Source organism: Sorex fumeus, unplaced genomic scaffold (genome assembly GCF_029834395.1).
Source record: "Sorex fumeus unplaced genomic scaffold, SorFum_2.1 ptg000063l, whole genome shotgun sequence".
Classification (NCBI taxonomy): domain Eukaryota; kingdom Metazoa; phylum Chordata; class Mammalia; order Eulipotyphla; family Soricidae; genus Sorex; species Sorex fumeus.
In genome coordinates, this window is record NW_026606120.1 from 73,721,223 (window position 1) to 73,741,736 (window position 20,514).

General features: G+C 45.3%; 1 protein-coding gene across 2 annotated transcripts in view; it reads right to left on the reverse strand.

The window, feature by feature from the left end:
- IKZF3 (IKAROS family zinc finger 3) overlaps positions 1 to 20,514 on the reverse strand; it is an 82,396-nt gene that overhangs the window by 47,211 nt on the left and 14,671 nt on the right. For both annotated transcript variants that reach the window (XM_056127938.1, XM_056127937.1), the window contains exons 2-3: positions 12,898 to 12,951; positions 9,892 to 9,993 (exon numbers count right to left, since the gene is read on the reverse strand). In XM_056127938.1, the coding sequence (XP_055983913.1) occupies positions 9,892 to 9,993; positions 12,898 to 12,951 (156 nt within the window). The remainder of the gene's footprint in view (positions 1 to 9,891; positions 9,994 to 12,897; positions 12,952 to 20,514) is intronic.

Genomic DNA, 20,514 nt, shown 5'->3' on the forward strand with positions numbered 1-20,514 from the left:
CAAAAAAAAAGAAAAATGGATACTTACAAATGGATAAATTTGAGCCTTATCATGCATCTTAAATTTAGACATGAAAGAAACATAAAAATAAAACAGTGCCCATGCCATGCCATAGCCTCTTTGGAGGACAGTAAGCTTGTGACTACTGCCACACATTGTAGGTTAATATGTGGAAATAAGAGGATGGGGGTAGCCCCATCTGTCTGTGCCTGAAAGAAGTTAAAATTCTGCATTTGATAGGAAATAACTGCCTCATGATTATCTGAGACTTTTAAAGTTTCATGCATTGTTTCTCAACCCATTGTGACCCCCTTTGAACCTCGTTCCCTTCCTGTGCCTCAGCCACCTACTAGACCACTTACCTAGCCTCATTCCAATCTGCCCCACGTACGTGATTTTCACCTGTCGACTTTTGTAATATTCTGCCCCAGCCGAGAGGGGCTGGTTTCATGCATAGTCAGTTGTATCCAGTATCAACTTCACTAGGGTTGCTTTTTTTCTTTTATGTAGTAGTAACACACACACACACACACACACACACACACTCACACATGCACACCCACACTTCTCTATTTCATTAACTTTACCAAGAGATGGGGTTGGAGCAATAGCACAGCGGGTAGGGCATTTGCCTTGCACGCGGCCAACCTGGGTTTGATTCCTCCGTCCCTCTTGGAAATCCCAGCAAGCTACTGAGAGTATCCCACCCGGATGGCAGAGCCGGGCAAGCTCCCTGTATTCGATATGCCAAAAACAGTAACAAGTCTCACAATGGAGACGTTACTGGTGCCCGCTCAAGCAAATCAATGAACAATGGGATGATAGTGCAATGCTACCAAGAGAGGTGGGACTCTCCTATTTCAATGAAAACATATCTAGATTCCACCTTGAATGCTCTGGAGAGACCTCAAGCCTTCTCATCTCCCAACACTATCTCCTTCATGAAAATTTTATTGGGGGGTGGGGGGTGCAGGGAGGGGTTGACAATTTATGAAAAACGATGACCTAGTGAGCCAGGAGGAGCTTGTTCATTCCTCAGTCTGGTGATGTGCTGGGAAATACTTAAAAACCAACTTGGACCAGGGGAGCGGCTCACGGACACTAGGCCATGTGACCAAGCACAGTCAGTGGGCTCACAAGATTCCTGCAAATGTAACCAGTGATGAGTGCTGACTTGACTCTGCTTAGCCCGCAACAGGGCGCTCGCCCCATGGCATCAGAGAACTGTCACCACGCATGACGCCAACCTGGGTTTGAGCCGCTGAACTTCCTGGGAAAAAAAGGGAATGAAGAGACTGCGGGGGCCCCAGATGCTTCATACACACTGACCAACTGGACAGAAAAGTACATGTTGTTTCCTTCATTGTGCTCCCCACCCCCCAACTTGCTCTCTAGCTCCTAGGGGGGCGGGGAGACAAGAAGAATGATTTTTTTTTTTGTAGTGAACTTTCTAAGAAAGGGCTTATCTCTGAGGCAAGCACCGCCCTAGGCAAACGTCATTCCAGCATACACTCCTCTTCCCAATAAAAACCCAAGGAGATGAGGGGAACATCTAAGAGGACCACAAAAGACAGCAGCTGATCCTCCTGTCTGTCAGCCACTAAAACTGACCGCTCCTCCTCATCGGGGTCAAAGGTCTACCTGTAGGTTTTCTCTCAGTCCACTGCACTGGCCAGAGTGGCTTTTGTTACGAGATAGAACCTGTGGTGTCTGGGCTTGTACCCGTCTGACAACGCCCTCAGAGCCATGCGATCTCTCTGCCCAGGGTGAGGGCTACAGAAATCCCCTGTGAGGGAACTTATGCAGTAGAGTGACGCTGATTTTGTAAGATAACCCCTGCATCCCACAAGCGACTGGTCGATCTGGGCTTGAGAGATGTAATAATTTGATAAAAACCAGCAGTTCTGTTTGAAGCACACACTTGCGTGCACTTTGGGAACCTCAACGGTTGCCCTGGGGAGCTGACTTCATCTCCCCTGCACTCTCCAGCCATTGAGCCTCCTTCACACATCAGAACGAAGCAGTCATTAGCATCCATAAACCACAAAGGCGGCTTGGTTTTTGTGTGTGCAGTGGGTGTGTGTGTGTGTCTGTGTGTTTTCCCCTTGTTAGAGGCATCAAAGTAAGTTCACAGTTCTGATGAGCACATGCAAAGAAAGGGTGCACCTCAAAAGAATGAAGACTGACATGGGAGGCTACCCAAGACGGCCCCTCTCTAGCTCCAGAGGAGGCCATGAGGACAGATGATTTTTTTAATTTTTTGTACCGAACTTCCTAACTAAGGGGCTTATCTCTGAGGCAAGTATCTCCACAGCTGCGCAAACATAAGGCCTTTCAAAAAAGGTTCGTATTTTCCAGGGATTTGGGAGCTCAGAAATCATGAAAGAAATTCACTCACTGATCACCACTGTTCAAAGAAATGATAAGAAATCTCTTTCACCATGAGTATCAGGTATTGCTCGGCTATAAAGACTTGGTAGGCTAGGGCCAGAGAGGTAGTACAGCAGGTACTACCTTGCAAGTGGCCTGGAACCCTAGTTCAATTCCCGGCACTCCATATGGTCCCCCAACCCTGTCAGGAGTGATCCCTGAGCACAGAGCTAGGGTAAGCTCTGAGCAGTGCCAGATGCAGCCCCTCAAAAAAAAGATTTTGGAGGTAAAGGATATATCCCCCAGACTCACACCTGTCAGGATGCCTCAAAAGGGGCTTCATTTAGAAATCAGGTCTTTGGGGTTTTGTTTGTTTTTGGGTTTTGGACCATACCTGGTGGTGCTCAGGGCTTACTCCTGACTCTGTGCTCAGGGATCACTCATAATGGGACTCAGGGGCCAAAAGGAGTGTTGGGGATGAAAGCAGGGTCAGCCATATGTAATGCAAACTACTGGACTCCTTAACTAATCCTAGAAATCGGGTCTTTGTAAATGCCATTAGGAGTCACACTGACAAACAAAGAGATAGTACAGGGGTTAAGACACTTTCCTTCTGTGCAGCTGACCATGGTTTGACCCTGGCATCCCATAAGGTCTCCTGGGGTCCCTGTAGAGACCAGACACATGGGAAGACTCAGCGATACACTTGCATTATGAAGGCCAGAAGCAGACTCAAACTAGAGACCAGGAAACTGCTTCCCTGGGGACTTCAGCCTCAGGGAGTGGGTATAATGAAGCCCCAATTTGGGGATTTCCAGTCTCCAGTAGAGAACTGAATGCAGGACACTGGCTGCCCCTTCTACTTCCCTAATTATTCCCTGAGGAAGAGGCACACTCCGGGCATACACACGTCAAATCAGAAACTCAGAACAGACTTTCGTGAGGCCAAGCCTTCCCTTCCCTGCATGGACAAGGACAAGACAGACAGAGATCCTAGTTCAGAGAAAGAAGAATCAAAACAAAAAACTGAGCAGTTTGGCCCACACTTTCTGCTGTTCACTGAAAGTATTTTATTTTTTTATTGTTTGTTTGTTTGGGGGCCACACCCACCAATGCTCAGGGGTTACTCCTGGCTTTGCAATCAGAACTTACTCCTAGCAGTGCTTGGGGGACTATATGGGATACAGGGGATCGAACCTGGGTTGGCCGTGTGCAAGGCAAGTGCTCTACCCACTGTACTATATCTCTGGCTCCTATCTACTTTTTTAATATGTTTGGTTTGGGAGCCATAGCCAGCAGTGCTCATGGGCTATTGCCAGCTTTGTACTTGGGAGCTGCTCCTGGCAGTGGTGCTCACGGGACCAGATGTAGTTCTGGGAATTGACTCCAGGCCTCCTGCTTAAAATACAGGCTCTTGGCCCACTAAGCTCTCTCTCTGGCCCATCAAATGCGGTCCTGGTGTCCCCAAGCACCGCACTGCCAGGCCCATACCAACTAGATGTGTCTCCTATTAAAGACAAAAATGAAGGAGTTGGTGGAGTAGGAATAGTGGCTGGAGGACTCAGGAGAAAGTACCCTGCATGGATGGATGGCTGTGCTGTGCACCCGCTTTCCACTGGATCTCCAGTTCACTAGATTCACATTTTTTCAGGGAGAAGAGAAGAAATGAGTCAATGCCTACACATCATTCAATCCACAGATGCTTTTTTACTCAAGATCAGATACTTCTTTTGGTTTGGTTTTGTTGTTTGGAGGCTCCACCTGACAGTGCTCAGAGGCTACTCTTAGGGGTTGCTCCCCAGAGGTATTCAGGGACCAAACTCAGGCCTTCTACTTTCAAAGCACCCACACTTTAAGCCTCTGGGCCATTTCCCTGGTCTTCGTGACTAGTTTATGTTAATTTTCGGGGTGTAACCAACAGAGTCAAAAGTAATTTTTTCTGACTTAAAAAAATAAACAGTGTTTATCACTGCCCATTGCTTTGAAAATATATGGGGGCCAGGGAGATTGTTCAGGGGACTGGAGTACATGTGTGAGGCCCTAAGTCCTCTGATGTAGCCTCCTCACCTTAGGGAGGCCCCTAGGGGTCCTAAGCACTGTGGGCCAGTATCCCTGAAGTCACCACTGGACCTAAGTAGCTTCTGATGGCAAGGCTCTAACATCGAACGGCCTGGCACCTTTCACCAAGTATCAGTGGGAGTGATTTCCAGGCCCCCAGAGGATTCCCTGGGGAGTTCCCTACAGAAGTTATAGGATCTCTGTTCCTTTCCAGAACCAAAACATATCTTAACTCATCACACAAAAAATGTACCCATTAGGTCAGGAGGCAGCAAAGGATGGGTTTTCAGCCAGCCCCGACTCGGGGCTGTTTTCTTCTGTTTGTAAACCACCCTATGTGGTCCGAGGATTAAATGTGGGTCTCCAGCATGCAGAGCATGTGCTCTCATCCTCTGAGTCATCATTCTGTCCCCCCATTGACTATTTTTATAAATAAAAGTTATAGCTGATCCTCATTTTAGATGTAGATTTTTGGCTTTAAGGAGTGATAGCACAGCGGTAGGGCGTTTGCCTTGCACGCAGCCAACATGGCCGACCCGAGTTCGATTCCTCCGCCCCTCTCGGAGAGCCCGGCAAGCTACCGAGAGTATCTCGCCCGCACGGCAGAGCCTGGCAAGCTCCCCGTGACGTATTCAATATGCCAGACACAGTAACAACAAAGTCTCCAATGGAGACGTTACTGGGCCCGCTTGAGCAAATCGATGATCAACAGGAGGGCCTTTACTTTACTTTTACTTAAGATGCTGTGAAAAAATTCACGTTCAGGGAGTCCTGAAGATAGTACAAGGGTTAAGGGTGCATCCTTACTCGGGGTTCACGGAACCTTCGGCCTCCCAAGCGTCACTGTGTGTAGCCCTCGAGAATCTTGAACATGAACATCAAATGATATGACCCTGAAGGTCCCTGAGAACCAGCCCTGGTGGTCTCCTGGCACCATGGGGCCTGAGCAAGCACCTCATTCTTGGGCTGTAGTAATGAAATTACTAGCACAGAGGGGCAAGTACCCCTAGGGTCACCTGAGCACCAAGAGGAAAGTCCCACCAAAAAAAGATATGAAAAGGGGCTGAAGAGACAGTACATGGTTAAGTATAGGGCACTTGTCTTGCATACTGCCAACCTGGGTTCCATCTCCAGCATCCCATGTGGTCCCCCAAAGCCCTCCAATAATGGTCCCTGAGCATAGAGGCAGGACTAAGCCCTCAGCACTGCTGAGAGTGTCCCTCCCCCCAAAAATTCCTAACGAAACGCATAAAAAAAAAACAGGGCCAGAGACATAGTACAGAGGTTAAAGCACTTACCTGGCATGCAGTCAATCCCAGTTTGATCCCTGGCACCATATATGATCCCCTGAACCCCTCCAGAGCCCTCCAGGAGAGATTCCTGAGAGCAGAACCAGGGGTAAGCCCTGAGAACCTCAGTTGTGACATGAAAACCAAAAACGATAATAAAACAAAATAAAAACACATTCTACTGAAAACAAACTTTGAATTTTGATTTTTCTCAGACTAGCAATGCCCAGCAGGTGCTGCTGGACCCAGATAGCTACAGAACCATGAGGAGAAATCAATGATTCTTGGCAGACTTTCTCATGTGTGGTTCACCCCATGATTCCCACAGTCACATGGTCTCATAAGCATCACTGGGAGTGACTTACAAGCACCACCAGGTGTGGTCCAAACCCTGCCCTCCCCCCAAACTAAACATGATTACAATCATTCTGAATTAAGAGCATTCCAAGACAAGTCTTAGTTTATAAAAAAAAATTCAGAGGACATTAAAATGAAATGTTGCCACAGAATATAAACAGACTATGGCTCTTCTCAAGCTGGTTACAAAGTCATTTACAAAGACTAGGGAGGTGGTTCAGTGGTAGTGCACATGCTTCACACGTGCAAGGCCCCCAGTTCCATTCCTTGGAACCACAAAATAGGAAAAAAAATTTAATTAATTATGATTCTTTTAGTATTGCTAAAACTCCGTAAGTACCTTTAAAAACATACTACTAATCCTAGACCTTTTTCTAGTTCTTATTTAATGTTTTCTTCTTTGCATATTTCAGAAGAACTCTATTATGCAGGTGGTATGTCTTTTCTAGCGGGCAGGTCTACTTTTCAATTATCTTATATAATCACCAGACATCATTTGCACACAGTGATCATATCTTTTTAAAAAGCGGGCACCTGCTAATCTCGGCCAAAGTTCTCTGACCCAGATTAAGTGCCAAGATGAATGCCACAGTCATCTGGAACTTAATCATGAAATAATGGATTAAATACTAAAGTAAGCCTATTTGTTTTTCTGAGTCAGGCGTCTCTCTCTCTCTCTCTCTCTCTCTCTCTCTCTCTCTCTCTCTCTCTCTCTCTCTCTCTCTCTCTCTCTCCATAATATTTAGAATGATTGATCGTATCTTCTAATCTCTTCCAAGAACTGTACGACTAGTGTCAGGCCCCTTACAACTGAAAAAGATACACAGAGAACCCATCAATCCGCTGACAAGGCGCTACTTTGGGTGAAGTGACAGAAGGAAGCAACCACAGTGGAAAGGGCGGACCACAGAGAGATCCTATCTCTGCTCCTGGGAAGTGCTTCCAGAGTGCGGCAAATGTGTAGAGGCCTAAAATCTACAGCATAGGTTCCTATTGCATTGCAAGGTACTCACAAACAAACAAAAAAATGGTGACAGGTCCCAAATGGAGATGACCAGTCCACTCAGAGAGAAAACCTAACCCAGCTGTGGTTTGTAGTCTCTGCCAACCTTCCCCAGGGATGGAGTCCTAACAAATGAGCATGGGACTTTCTGTTTTGGGGCCACACCCAGCACTGCTCAGGACTTATTCCTAGCCAGGCTCAGGGACCATTTGAGTGTCGGGAATTGAGTCAGGATAGGTCAAGGCAAGTGCCCTGCCCACTATACTATCACTTCGCCCTAAACGTGGGCCTTTGTGGTCAGCGCCAACGAGCATATTTTCTTCCATTTCTCAAGATGAGATCTTTTTCTAGTCCCCAAAGGTAGATCTCCCAAGTCTGAAATAATTCCTTCTCCCCTTGTCCTTCCCTTTCTGCGCTTTCATTTTATGCTGCTTTTGGGAAACATTTGTCTACTTGCTAGATGGGAAGTTAACAAGTCGTAGCTAATCGTGTAATAAAGCCAATTACATCTTCAAAGATAACTCAGTTGAGTTTTTGCTATTTAACATGATGTTTGCTACATAACATTTCTATACGATTTGTTTTAAATCCCTGTTGTTGAATGAATCTTATTTGGTTTCTTCAGACCCCCCCCCCCAGCCCTCCCTGCCCCCCATCCCGACCCCCATGACCTGGAAGCATAAAACTCAAGAGTCTACTTCTGAACCCAGAGCAAACTCTAACCTCAAAGGTCGATTCCGGACCAAAAGTGGAGGGATCATCAATGCACACATCAGCTGGCAGGCGTTCCCCGCCAGACCCAAGAGCCCCAATGCAGAACAGCAGGAGCCCAGCTAGCACTGACTCCTGAGCCTGTCTCCATGGATGTCACCTCAAGAAGCTGCTTGAACTTGATAGAACATCACATGCCTTTCCTCAGCACAAATGACCACATCCTGTGCCAGGCAGTATTTTTCAGTCTCTGTGGTTAAAAACTGGTACAAGGTAACGTATAGTTAGGCAGAGCTGGAATGCTACTTGAAGCTGTGATTTGAATCTCAGAAGTTTTAGATCTAGAAGTCAATTTCTTGACCCCTTAAGAATCTAAAGCAGGGGGCAGGGAGATAGCTCAATTAACTGAGTGCATGCTTTGCATGCACAGGGTCCAGATTCAATCCCCAGCATGCACTGCTAGGAGTGAGTCCTGAGCAGAGTCAGGAGTAGCCCCTCAGTACCACTGGGTGATATCTCCAAAATGAAACAAATGGGCTTTCGTGCTTGTGGGATAACTCGATGTTTTATTAAAATTAGATAGTCTGGTGCCAAAGAGATAGTATAGAAGGTAAGGTGCTTGCTTTCGCATGTGGCTGACCCTGGTTCAAATCCCAGAACTGCATATGGTTCCTTGAGCCTTGCTAGGAGTAATCCTTGAGTACAGAGTCAGGAGAACGTTCTAAGTATAACTGAGAGCTGAGTGTGGCCCCTCAAACCACTCTCCCCTTACACACACAAACACACACACACACACACACACACACACACACACACGCAGCCCAAGACACTAAATTAAATAATTTAGTTGCTTACTCAATAAGTATTTATTGCATCCCACTATGGGCCAAGAACTGTTCTAGGTACTGCAAACACCAAGCAGTGAAAAAGAAAGTCTAACTAATAAAGGGTGTAGAAGAGAGACAATGAAAGGAAAAATACTCCAAAATTATCTCTGGTAATTTCGTCTAAGTGCCATGCAGAGAATTAAAATAGGGTACTGTGTTAAAATAGTGACTGGTGTTAAGGAAAAGTTTCTCTAGAAAAATGACATCTAAAATGAGATCTGAGTGACATTAGGCAATATTGATCAGATTTATCCACATAAATATTAGCATAAAACGTGTGCAATGTTAACACAAACATCCTGTTCAAATTTCGCAAAAATGTCTGCTAGCATTTTTCAGTGCTAACAGAGACTATCTTTGGCTATACCAGGACAGAGGGGTTTTCTTCCCCCTTTTTTCTTTCCACTTCTGTAACGTTTCCAAATTGTGGTAAACCATTAAAAAAATATTTAGGGTATAACGAGATAGCTCAACGGATTAGTGAACGTGTTCTACATGCCAGAGGTTTAAATGGCCCTGCCTTGTCCCACAAGCACTGCTGGGAGCAATCTCTGGGCACAGAGCCAGGAGTAGACCCTAAGCACTGCTGGGTGTGGCCAAAAAAACCCCAAACAAACAGAGGCCAGAGAGACAGTACAGTGGGTAGGATGCTTGCCCTGCATGCAACTGACCTGGGTCAAATCCCTGGCAATCCCTACAGTCCCCTAAGGCCTGAGCACAGAGCCAGGAGTTAGCCTGAGCAATGCCGCAGTGTCCCAAACAACTGCACTGTAGCACTGTCCTCCCATTATTCATCGATTTGCTCAAGCAGGCACCAGTAACGTCTTCATTGTGAGACTTGTGGTTACTGTGTTTGGCATATCGAATACGCCACGGGGAGCTTGCCAGGCTCTCTGAGAGGGACAGAGGAATCGAACCCAGGTCGGCCATCTGCAAGGCAAACGCCCTACCCCCTGTGCTATAGCTAACCCATCCCAAACCACAAAAAAGAAAAATTTCATGAAGTTAGTATAACTTGAAAACTGAACAAGCCCCACTAATTCTTAAACTTGGTGATCTTCTGTAGCAAATCTTTAAACATAAATATTTGTAAAATGCACAAAACTGGGTTACTCCCACCTGACTTAGAGAAGCAAGTTTTCCTTGGAGATATGCTATTTCATCATTATTAAGCCCCAAGCATGTCTGTAAGTATCAGTTTTGCATACTCACTCACCTCCCATGACTTCATCCTCATTGGCTGGCCCTTCTGCACCATCCACATTTTCTGTTTCATGAGGTTTAGTTAAATCATAGTCATTTGAAACCACTGGACCTTCTAGGAGATAAAAGAAAAAAATAATAATTTTAACCGAGCAGTCATCGTCAAAGGATTTTGAGTACAATGTATTAAGTAGACTCCCATCTCAGCTTCAGACAATCCGTGGGTGTCAGACCCTGCCCTCTTCACATCTAACTTAGCAAGCACCAAATGGGAAAAATCTTAAGGTTGAGACCTCAGCCCAGGGTTTATGCAACTTTCCATAAGCCCACACTTTCCTGAGTATTTCTTCCACCTGAGTGGAAATACACTCAAGCTCCATCTAGCCAGAAATCCTCTTTCCTTTGGTATGAATCACAACATTCAGTCGGCTACTCCTGCTATTTATGACCAAGTATTAATATACAGTGATGAGAAGCACAGAGCCTGAAAATACTGGCAAAACCCAGTTTGGAAAAGATGTTTTCCTGAGAGAAACTCTGCAAGGTTCTGGATACCATCCTATTTCCCATTCTGTTGCCATTTTTGGGCCAGAGACACAGCTCACATGCTTTGCGTGTGGGAGGCCTGGGTTCAATCCTTGGTACAACATGGTCCCTAGAGCACCCCTGAGAACAGTTGGGAGCAGCCCCTGAGCAATGTTGTGTGTAGCCCTCGAAGCAAAAAAAAAAAAAAAGAAGTTTTAAATGAAAAAAAAAAAACTCAAATGAAAGAAGTCACTTAATGGGAAAGTACCTGCCTTGCATACATGAAATCCAGGTTCAATTACCAGCAATGCAAAAAAAAATATATATATATAACATATATATATATATTATGCTAAGTGTGATTCTGTGAAAAACACAATGGCCTCCAAGTATCTTTATTTCTTGGAACATTTACTAAATGCTGACTAGTTTACAGAGATGAAAAGTCATCATTTCTCTCTTCAAGGAGCTTATACTTCGCAGATACAGAGCAAACACACCCACAACCCTAAAACAAGGCTGACACAGGACTGAGAGACATAAGTGTGGCCCATTTCCTAGGTGAAAGAGCAAAGACATAATCACAGCACACCCAGATAAATAGCAAATGTGATGAAAATCAAGTCTGTTGGAGATAAACTTTGAACAATAAATAATGAAGACATGAAAAGTACCTCAGCAGGGCTGGAGCTATAGAATAGTGGATAGGGTGTTTGCCTTGCATGCGGCCAACCTGGGTTCGATCCCTGGCATCCTATATGGTCCCCAGAGCACCACCAGGAGTAATTCCTGAATGCAGAGCCAGGAATAATCCCTGAGCACTTCTGGGTGTCACCCAAAAAGCCAAGGAAAAAAGAAAAAGAGAAAAAAAAGAAAAGTACTTCAATTGGAACAGTGTGGGTGGGATTATTTCACAATTTAGCTGGCAGCTTCAAAAAATGTTAATAAATGAGTAGCACTGGAGGGTCACCCACTTCCTGTCCAACTTTTCCCAATAGTCAATGAAATATTTTAATGAACCCCTGTCATGTACAGTGACAGCAGGGGACACTGGGCTCACGCAGAAGTTACTAGAAACTCCGCAGAGGTCTTTCTTTCCACTGCAGTGCAAGCAAGACACTTACAGGAAAACAGGAGTGAGAGGGAAACATACTGCATAACATGTGTGACTAAGAGGTCCTAAAAATGTGGTCAACCCGAACTCATGTTCTGATTTATAAGCAGGTCATGTTTCTTTTGCACCTCATAACACACAATCTGAACTTTCTGATACTGCTCTAAATGGTGCACTTTTCCTTAGCCTTAAAGACCTGACTTAAAGGACTCATCTGAGAACTTCCTAGGAAGCACTGGCATTAAAGACATAGTAAAGGGGCTAAGGTGCTTCTCTTGCACATAGCTGACCCTGATTCAATTCCCAGCACCACAAATGATCCTCAATCACCTCTAGAGATAATTCCTGAGCCACATCTGGCTGTGCTCTGGGCTTACTTCTGGCTCTGTGCTCAGGACTTACGCCTGATTTTGTGCTCAGGGCTTATGCCTGGTTTTGTGCTCAGGGATCACTCCTGGCAGGGTTCAGGGGACTATATAGGGTGCTGGGGATCAAACCTGGGCTGGCTGTGTGCAAGGCATGCACCCTACCTACTGTACTATTGCTCTACTTTCCCGGTCATGGCTATTTTTAACCTGGGCCCAGACATAGGAATGGTGTCTGCAACTGTCAAGGATAACAAAAATATAGAAAAAAATTCAATAGAGACTAAATACCTTTAACCTCTTTAAATATATTCATTATCTCGTCCTGTATAGGAAAAATTTGCTGATCACTGTTCTAAAGTTGTTCAAATAGAAGTGACTTTACAACAAACCCTCTATTAAAACCAGTCAGTCACAAGATAAAGGAAAAAAGGTTTTGTTTGTTTTGGGGTCACACCCAGTGATGCTCAGAGGCTACTCCTGGCTCTGCATTCAGGAATTACTCCTGGTGGTGCCTGGGATCCAAATGGGATGCTGGGGATCAAACCCTAGTTGGCTGTGTGCAAGGCAAATGCTCTACCCAGTGTATTATTATCACTGACCCCCTGAAGAAAAATATTTTAAAAGCAAACAAAAAATCAGCATTAGGTAGGGTGTGGTCTGGCCTCATAATGGCAAGAATTTATATAACCCAAATGAGTAATTTCTGCACCAGGAAGAGACAGCTATGTTTGATTTTTGTTTTGTTTAGTGTTGGAGCCACACCTGGTGATGCTCAAGGGCTCCTTCAGGCTCTGTGCTCAGGGGTCACTCCCAGCAGTGTTCAGGGGACCATGTGGTGCCAGGGATTGGACCCTGGTCTCCCGCATGCAAGCCATGAGCTCCAGCCCTTTGCACACTCTCCGCAGCCTGTCAGGCACATTTTTAAAAACTCATTTCCACACTATCTTTCACTGCCAGTGAAAGAATAGTCCATTCTTTGGTAATTTTAGTCAAGGTCTATTTCTGACATTACCTGTGGGCGCAGGCGGCTCCTGAGTGCTTTTCAGTTCCACACTTGGCTTTATATCTGGAAAGGAAAAGAATAGAAATATTAGCTACTTATAGTAAACTCTTTCCCATTTGAGTGTTGCAAATTAAATAAGGCCCCTATTTTGGAAGTCCTAGCAGCAGGTCCCTCCTTTAGAGGGGGCCTGTTCTCTCCTCACTCGAAGTGACTCAAAGGAATGAACAAATTAGCGAGGCAAGCATCATATTTTAAAAAAATTAAGTGGGGCCCAGAGCAATGGTATAGTGGGTAGGATGCACTTGCCTTGCACACGGCCAACCCGGATTCAATCCCAGCATCCGAGATGGTCCCCTGAGCCCACCAGGAGCGATCCCTGAGCAAAGCCAAGAGTCAAGCCCCTGAACACCAGTGGGTGTGGCCCCCTCCGATTTTTTTAAAAGTGATTATGATGGAAAGCGGAGGGTGAATGGGGTACTTTTAGCACTCTGACGTGCTTCTCCCCCAAATAATTACTGCTACAAGGATGAAAAGAATCAACCCTTGGGGGGGGCACAGTCATCAGGGTTGCATTCAGCTGGCCTTGCATGCTGCTGGCCCCGGTTTGATCCCTGAAACTACGTATGGTTTTCTGAGCCCTGCCAGGATTGATCCCTGAGTGCAGAGCCAGGAGTAATCCCTGAGCACTGCTCAGCAGGACCCCAAACAAAGAAACAAACAAACAAACAAAGTCAGCTCTTGAGTGGAGAACCTGGTGGACCTGCTGGAAATGGCTCATCATCAATATCGGGCAGATGGAAAGCTAGTGCCAGCTGATGACAGCAAGGGCTGCACCACAACTGCGACATTCCCGTCATGTGTGCACTCTGAGAAGGGACAGGAACCAGGGAAACCATCAGCCTTGATGGTGTCAAGGTCAAGGCCAAAGTGAAGAGAGACTAACACCCTCTTCCAGGCTGCAAGAGGGAGGAGACAGGATACATTGGTGTGAAGTGTGGATCTGGGCCAAAACCTCCTGCAGGTAAGGCTACTACAGAAATTACTGGAGAAATCCAAATGGGATATGAAGATTTAACGGTACTAATGTATCCATGCTAATTTCATAGTAGATTTTGTTTATATGCTTTGCGGCCACTCCCGGCAGTATTCCAGAAGACCACAAGGTACTGGGGACCGAACCTGTGGCTCTCGCAATGCAAAGCATGCACTGGAGCCCTTTGGGGCATCTCCCAGACCCGCGTGATGTTCTTTATGGATACACAGAATGCAGAAATAAACACTCAATAGTGAAGGGTAATTGGACACGAAGTCAGTAGCTATGCTCAGGGGTTACTCCTGGCTCATGCACTCAGGAATTACTACTGGCGGTGCTCAGGGGACCGTATGGGGTGCTGGGAATTGAACCCAGGTTGGCCGCATGCAAGGCAAATGCCCTACCCACTGTGCAATCGCTCCAGCCCCCTATGCTCAAATTTTCCAGAAAAAAAAAAAACATTTTTGTGCTATTTTGCAACTTCTCTGTAAGTCTGATAGTATTTAAAAAAAATTCTTTTTAACTAACTGTGAAACTTAGAACTGCACACTCAAGGGATTTTTAGCAGAAAAAAAGAGAGAGAAAAACTAGTTCAAAAGTTTCACATGAGTAACCTTCATGTGAAAACATTTTTGAGTTACTACAAAGCAAGACAGTTTCTGATTTGGTGACCTAAAAGAAGGTCCTGATCCCCTGGGCTTTTTAAACTCTCTGACAATGACATTTAAACAGTTCTCAGGACTTTTTCAAGTGGCCTTGTGTGCTGTAAAATAACACCAAAAGTAACCATGTTCCTGAAAGAAAACGGAGATTCCGACAGTGTTCATGACTGGAAGGAGACATTAGGACCATCCATCAGCTACACAGGTGCTCTTCTTAGGCACTAAACACATGCTTCAAACACAGGATAATTTAGATTGAAGTATATTACTCCCTGGGCTTAAAGAAAACTTCGTAACACACAACACCCAGGGCAGGGGAGCAAGCTCAGGGATTAGGGGCATGTGCCTTGCATGCTTGGTTGGACACCTGAGTTCTATTGACAGCACCTCCCAGGGAAGGGATGGAGGGAGAGAGAAAGGGAGAGAGAGAGGAAGGGAGGAAGGAAGGAAAGAAGGAATGGAGGGAGTGAGGGAGAGAGCGAGGGAGGAAGGGAAAAAGGAAGGAAGGAAGAGAGTGAGGATGGGAATGAGGGAGAGAGGGAAAGTAGGAGGAAGAGAGGAAGGAAGGAAGGAAGGAAGGAAGGAAGGAAGGAAGGAAGGAAGGAAGGAAGGAAGGAAGGGATTCCTCCAAGAGTTTTGCCAGAAGACCACTGAGCACTGCTCATGAAGCACCCTCAAAACAAAGAAGCATGACACAGGGTAGTGGACTGATGGTGAAGGTTTTCCAACTGAAGATTGGAAACTTCTTTACTATTTCTAAGTGCATTACTAAACATGTTTTTAACAAACCATTTTATAACCTCTTCAATTAATTTTAATTAATTTTTGTTTTGGGGTCACAGTCAGTGATGCTCAGGGGTTACTCCTGACTCTGCACTCAGGAATCTCTCCTGGCGGTGTTCCAAAACTATATGGGGTTCCAGGAATCGAACCCGGGTCAGCCACAAGCACAGCAAGCGTCTTACCTGCTGCTTAGCTCTCTGCCCCCATTCTGTAACCTCTTTACTCTTCACTCCAGAAAAACTCTCACAGAATTTCTATTTGAGGGGTCTTTTTGATGTGTTGATAAGTATTAGCTTTAAAATAGCTTCCTGGGAGAGTACAACGGGTAGGGCACTTGCCTTACACATGGCAGACCCAGTTTCAGATCCCAGCAACCCCATATGATCCCCTGAATTCCACCAGAAATGACCCTTGAGTGCAATGCCAGCAGTAAGCCCTGAGCACCTCAGGGCATGCTCCCACCAAAAAAAATATTAAAAATATTTTCTTAGAACTGGGAGATGGCTCAAATAGTAGAGCTCATGCGTGCAAGGCCCCAGTTTGATTCCCAAAGTCACATGCTCCCCTGAGCATCCTGGGTGTTTTCCTAAAGTTTCCAAACCCATCAGGTCCTGGTCTGCATGCTAGGCCCCAGCATCTGTGTGTGTGGTCCCCATACCACATACAATTTTCCCCAAACAGTGGTCTAGAACACTAAGACGAGGCTGTCTCAAGTGCTTCTAACATAGACATAGCCCCTGGACTGCCCTTTCTGAGTATCGGTGCAAAAGGTGAAAGAATTCTAAAGCAGGTTCATTTTGTTTGGGGGTTCTGTGCTACCACTGACAATAATCCGGGGATACTCCCAGCTGGGTGCTCCCAGGTCACTCCTGAAGGTGCTCAAGGATAGCCACATGTCCTGAATGGGCACAGTCCAGTCCACTGAGTGCTCTCTACATCAAAGGAAGCTAGTTTTGTTGAACAAATACTTTTTTTTTTTTTGCTCTTTGGGTCACACCCGGCAATGCACAGGGGTTACTCCTGGCTCGTGCACTCAGGAATTATTCCTGGCAGTGCTCGGGGGACCATACAGAATGCTGCGAATCAAATCCGGGTCGGCCGCGTGTAAGGCAAACGCCCTACCCGCTGTGCTATCATTCCAACCCCCAGAACAAATACCTTTTCTCCTTTTCTCCCTTCTTTTCCTCCCTCCTTCCTTCCTCCTCCCTTCCCTTCTCCATTCCTTCTTACCTTCCTCTTCCCCATTTTCCTTGTTAGATTATTTGGTCACACTTAGCCATGCTGGTGTGGTGGCTCCCTGCAGTGCTCAGGGAAGCAGGGATTATGAGGTGCTGGGAATCAGCTGGGACTCCTCCAGGGAAAGCCTGCACTCAGCCCCCATAAACCATCTCTTTGGGTCTCCCCTGCTGTTACTTTTTTTCTCTTTGATTTGTCTCCATAAAATTCCTTCGTTGTCACCATACAACATACATTTATTCTTCCCCTTCTGCCCTCCACCCTCCAACACACACACTTACAGGCAGGAATGTGAATTCCATGAGAACATGGGTGCTTTCTGTATTTACGTGGTTATTTTTATTTTATCTTCAGCTCTGTATCTCATGACAGACAATTAATAAACATTTGCTGAATGAACGTAAGAAATTTTTCTCAGCGCCAGAGCAATAGTACAGCAGGCAGGGCATTTGCCTTGCATGCAGCCAACCCAGGTTCAGTCCTCAGCATCCCATGTGATCCCCCAAGTCCCTCTAGGAGTGATCCCTAGCACAGAGATAGGAGAAAGCCCTAAGTATCACTGATTGTGGCCCCAAAACAAAAAGAAATATTATTTTTTTTCTCTCTGTTATTGATATTTACGAACACTTTAGACCAGGGTTCTGCAACCTGCTACTTATCACCTTTGTGATAAGGCCTGTAGACTAAGAACAATTTTTGCTTTTAAAAGGGTTGAAAAAAATCAGAAGACTACTATTGCATGCCAGGCGAGATTTATAAGAAATCTAAATTGCAGTGTCCATAAATAAAGTTTTATTGGACCATAGCCAAAGCCATTTATTTACATGTTGTCTAGGATTGTTTCCAAACAACAAGCAGTGGGTGGAGTAGTGGTATTAAGAATACGCAAATCACAAAGCCTAAACATTATTTGGTTCCTTACAAAAACATGTTTGCCAAGCTCCGCTGTGAATCTACCACTATATTAATATTAACTTAGTGTTAATTGATACTGTCCAACACAGTATTTTGGATCAAATTCAAACCAACTGAAATCCTACATTTTGTTTCTCTATTATACCAGAGACACATTTCAAGTACTGACAGAATATTTCCAACTAAGAAAAGTTCTACTGAACAGTCACTGTCACTGTCACTGTCACTGTACTCCTGTTGTTCATCGATTTGCTTGAGCGAGTCCAGTAACGTCTCCATTGTGACACTTGTTACTGTGTTTGGCATACCGAATACATCACGGTAGCTTGCCAGGCTTTGCCGTGTGGGCGAGATATTCTCAGTAACTCGCTGGGCTCTCCAAGAGGGGCGGAGGAATCTGTTCTGAATTTTAGAATTATCTTAGAATTATCTTACCATTGCTTGGGGATACCACTGCAACACTTTTGCTTTACTTTTGGAGGGGAGATTGCAACCACTGGTGCTCAGGATTTAGTCTGGCGTTATGCTCAGGGATCACTCCTAGAGAGGCTTGGGGGACATATAGGATGCTGGGGTTTGAATCCAGGTTGGCTGCATGCAAGACAAGTGTCCTACCCAATGTAATATTTCTCTGGCCCCCCCTGTAAAACTTTCAACTTAAATTAAAAATGAAAACTCTGGTACAGGGGCCAGAGAGATAGTACAGGGTTAATGCACTTACTTTGCATGCATAGGACACTAGTTTGATCCTTAGCACCGCATATGCAACTACCAGGAGTAATCTTTGAACAAAAGCAAGCCAAGAGCTAGTCCTGAGTACTGTCAGGTATGGCCCCCAAATCCAAATACAAACAAGCAAATATCTCTGAACAACTCTGGCTGAGGATATAGTTCAGCAACAGAGCACCTGACTTGCACGGGTGAAGCCCTGGATTTGATCCTCAGCACCACACACACACACACACACACACACACACACACACACACACAAGTACCACCAGAAAACCCAAGACTGGCTAGAGAGATAGTAATTCCTGAGTGTAGAGCCAGGAATAACTCCTGAGCACTGCTGTGTGTAATCTCCCCTCAAAAAAAAAAAAAGCAAAAGTGTTGCAGTGGTCTCCCAAGCAATGGTAAGATATTCTAAAATTCAGAGCAGTGCTGTTCAGTAGAACTTTTCTTAGTGATGGAAATATTCTGTCAGTACTTGAAACGTGTCTGGTATAGAGAAACAAAATGTATAAATAAATACAATAAAACAACTCTGGAATAAGGGGAAAGAAGAGCTGAAGGGCCCGAAGAGCTGGAGCCCTTTGCGTGCAGGAGCCCCACATCTGATTCTCAGCACTGTGTGGTCTCCTGAGCACTATAGGAATCATGCCTACCCCACACCCACCTCTGCCAAGCACTGAGTTAGGAGGAAGTTCTCAAGTACTATTGGGTATGGCCCCAAATAATCACTCTGGAAGAAGAAAAAAGAAATCAAACCATGTCTAAAAATTAAATATCAACCAAGCAAATGAAAGATTTTAATATTAGGGGCCAGAGATGTGGCTGAAGTTACAGGGCTCATGCTTGTTTATGTGAGGCCCATCCCTGGGACTGCCTGCACCGCTACCCCCACCCTAGAACTCCTGGGCATGACGCTGGTGGCATTGCAAGAAGTGGCAATGACAGTAATAATTTTTTTAAAATATATTAGACAGTAATAAGGTAAAGGTAAAGGTAAAGGCCCTCCCGTTGTTTGTCGATTTGTTCGAGCGGGCCCAGTAACATCTCCATTGGAGACTTTGTTGTTACTGTGTCTGGCATATCGAATACGTCCCGGGGAGCTTGCCAGGCTCTGCCATGTGGGTGAGATACTCTCGGTAGCTTGCTGGGCTCTCGGAGAGGGGCGGAGGAATAGAACTCGGGTCGGCCATGTTGTCTGCGTGCAAGACAAACGCCCTACCGCTGTGCTATCACTCCAGCCCTTGTACACTACCAACCTAGATGAGTGGGTATTTCCTGAAAAATCCACCAGGATTGATCCCTCAGCACAGAAACAGGAATAAGCCTAAGCACTATTGGGTGATCCAAACCTTCAACCCAAATTTCACTATTTAGAATATTTGTTAAGATATCAAGGTTTGATATTACAGTGGATAGGGTACCTGCCGTGCACAAAGCCAACCATGGTTCCAGGAGGGACCCCTGAGTCAACCCTGAGTACGCTGGGCTGGGTGTGGGCCCAACAAACAAGCAAACAAAAGATAGCAAGAGTTTTCTCAGAGATGCTAGCCTTATGTATTACAAAAGGAAAACGGGTAGATTACAAATGCATGGCAGGAACCCAGTCAACTAAGATTTCATCCAAGTTCACATGTGAATATTTTTATTTCCTAGCTCTATTATAAATTATCTATGGACAAAATCAAATATTTACATTAGCAACACAATTTGTAATCTATTTTAAACAACATAGTCATAAAGCTACCTTCATTTTGATAACATTATGCAATTATTCAATTAAGATTACCAGTCAATGGGTAGCCCAGGGCTCAGGGTAAGGGTCAGAAAGATAGTTCAGCAAATTAGGCATTTGTCTTGCATACAGCTGACCAGGTTTGATGGCTCAATATGGTTTCTTGAGCTCTCCCGGGAGTGATCCAGGAGCACAGGGCCAGGAAAAAGCCCTCTGAGCACTGTTGGGGTGTGGCCAAAAAAATAAATAATTTTTTGGGGGGGTCACACCCGGTGATGCACAGGGGTTACTCTTGGCTCTGCAATCAGGAATTACTCCTGGCGGTGCTCAGGGGACCATATGGGATGCTGGGAATCGAACCCAGGTCGGCCACGTGCAAGGCAAACGCCCTACCCACTGTGCTATTGCTCCAGCCCCAAATCAACAGATTTTTATAAAAGGAAGTGTTGCCATCTTTGACAACATGGACAGATTGAGAGGCTTCTACTAAAAGAAATGTCATAATGATAAAGGCCACTTCTGCAGAATTTCAC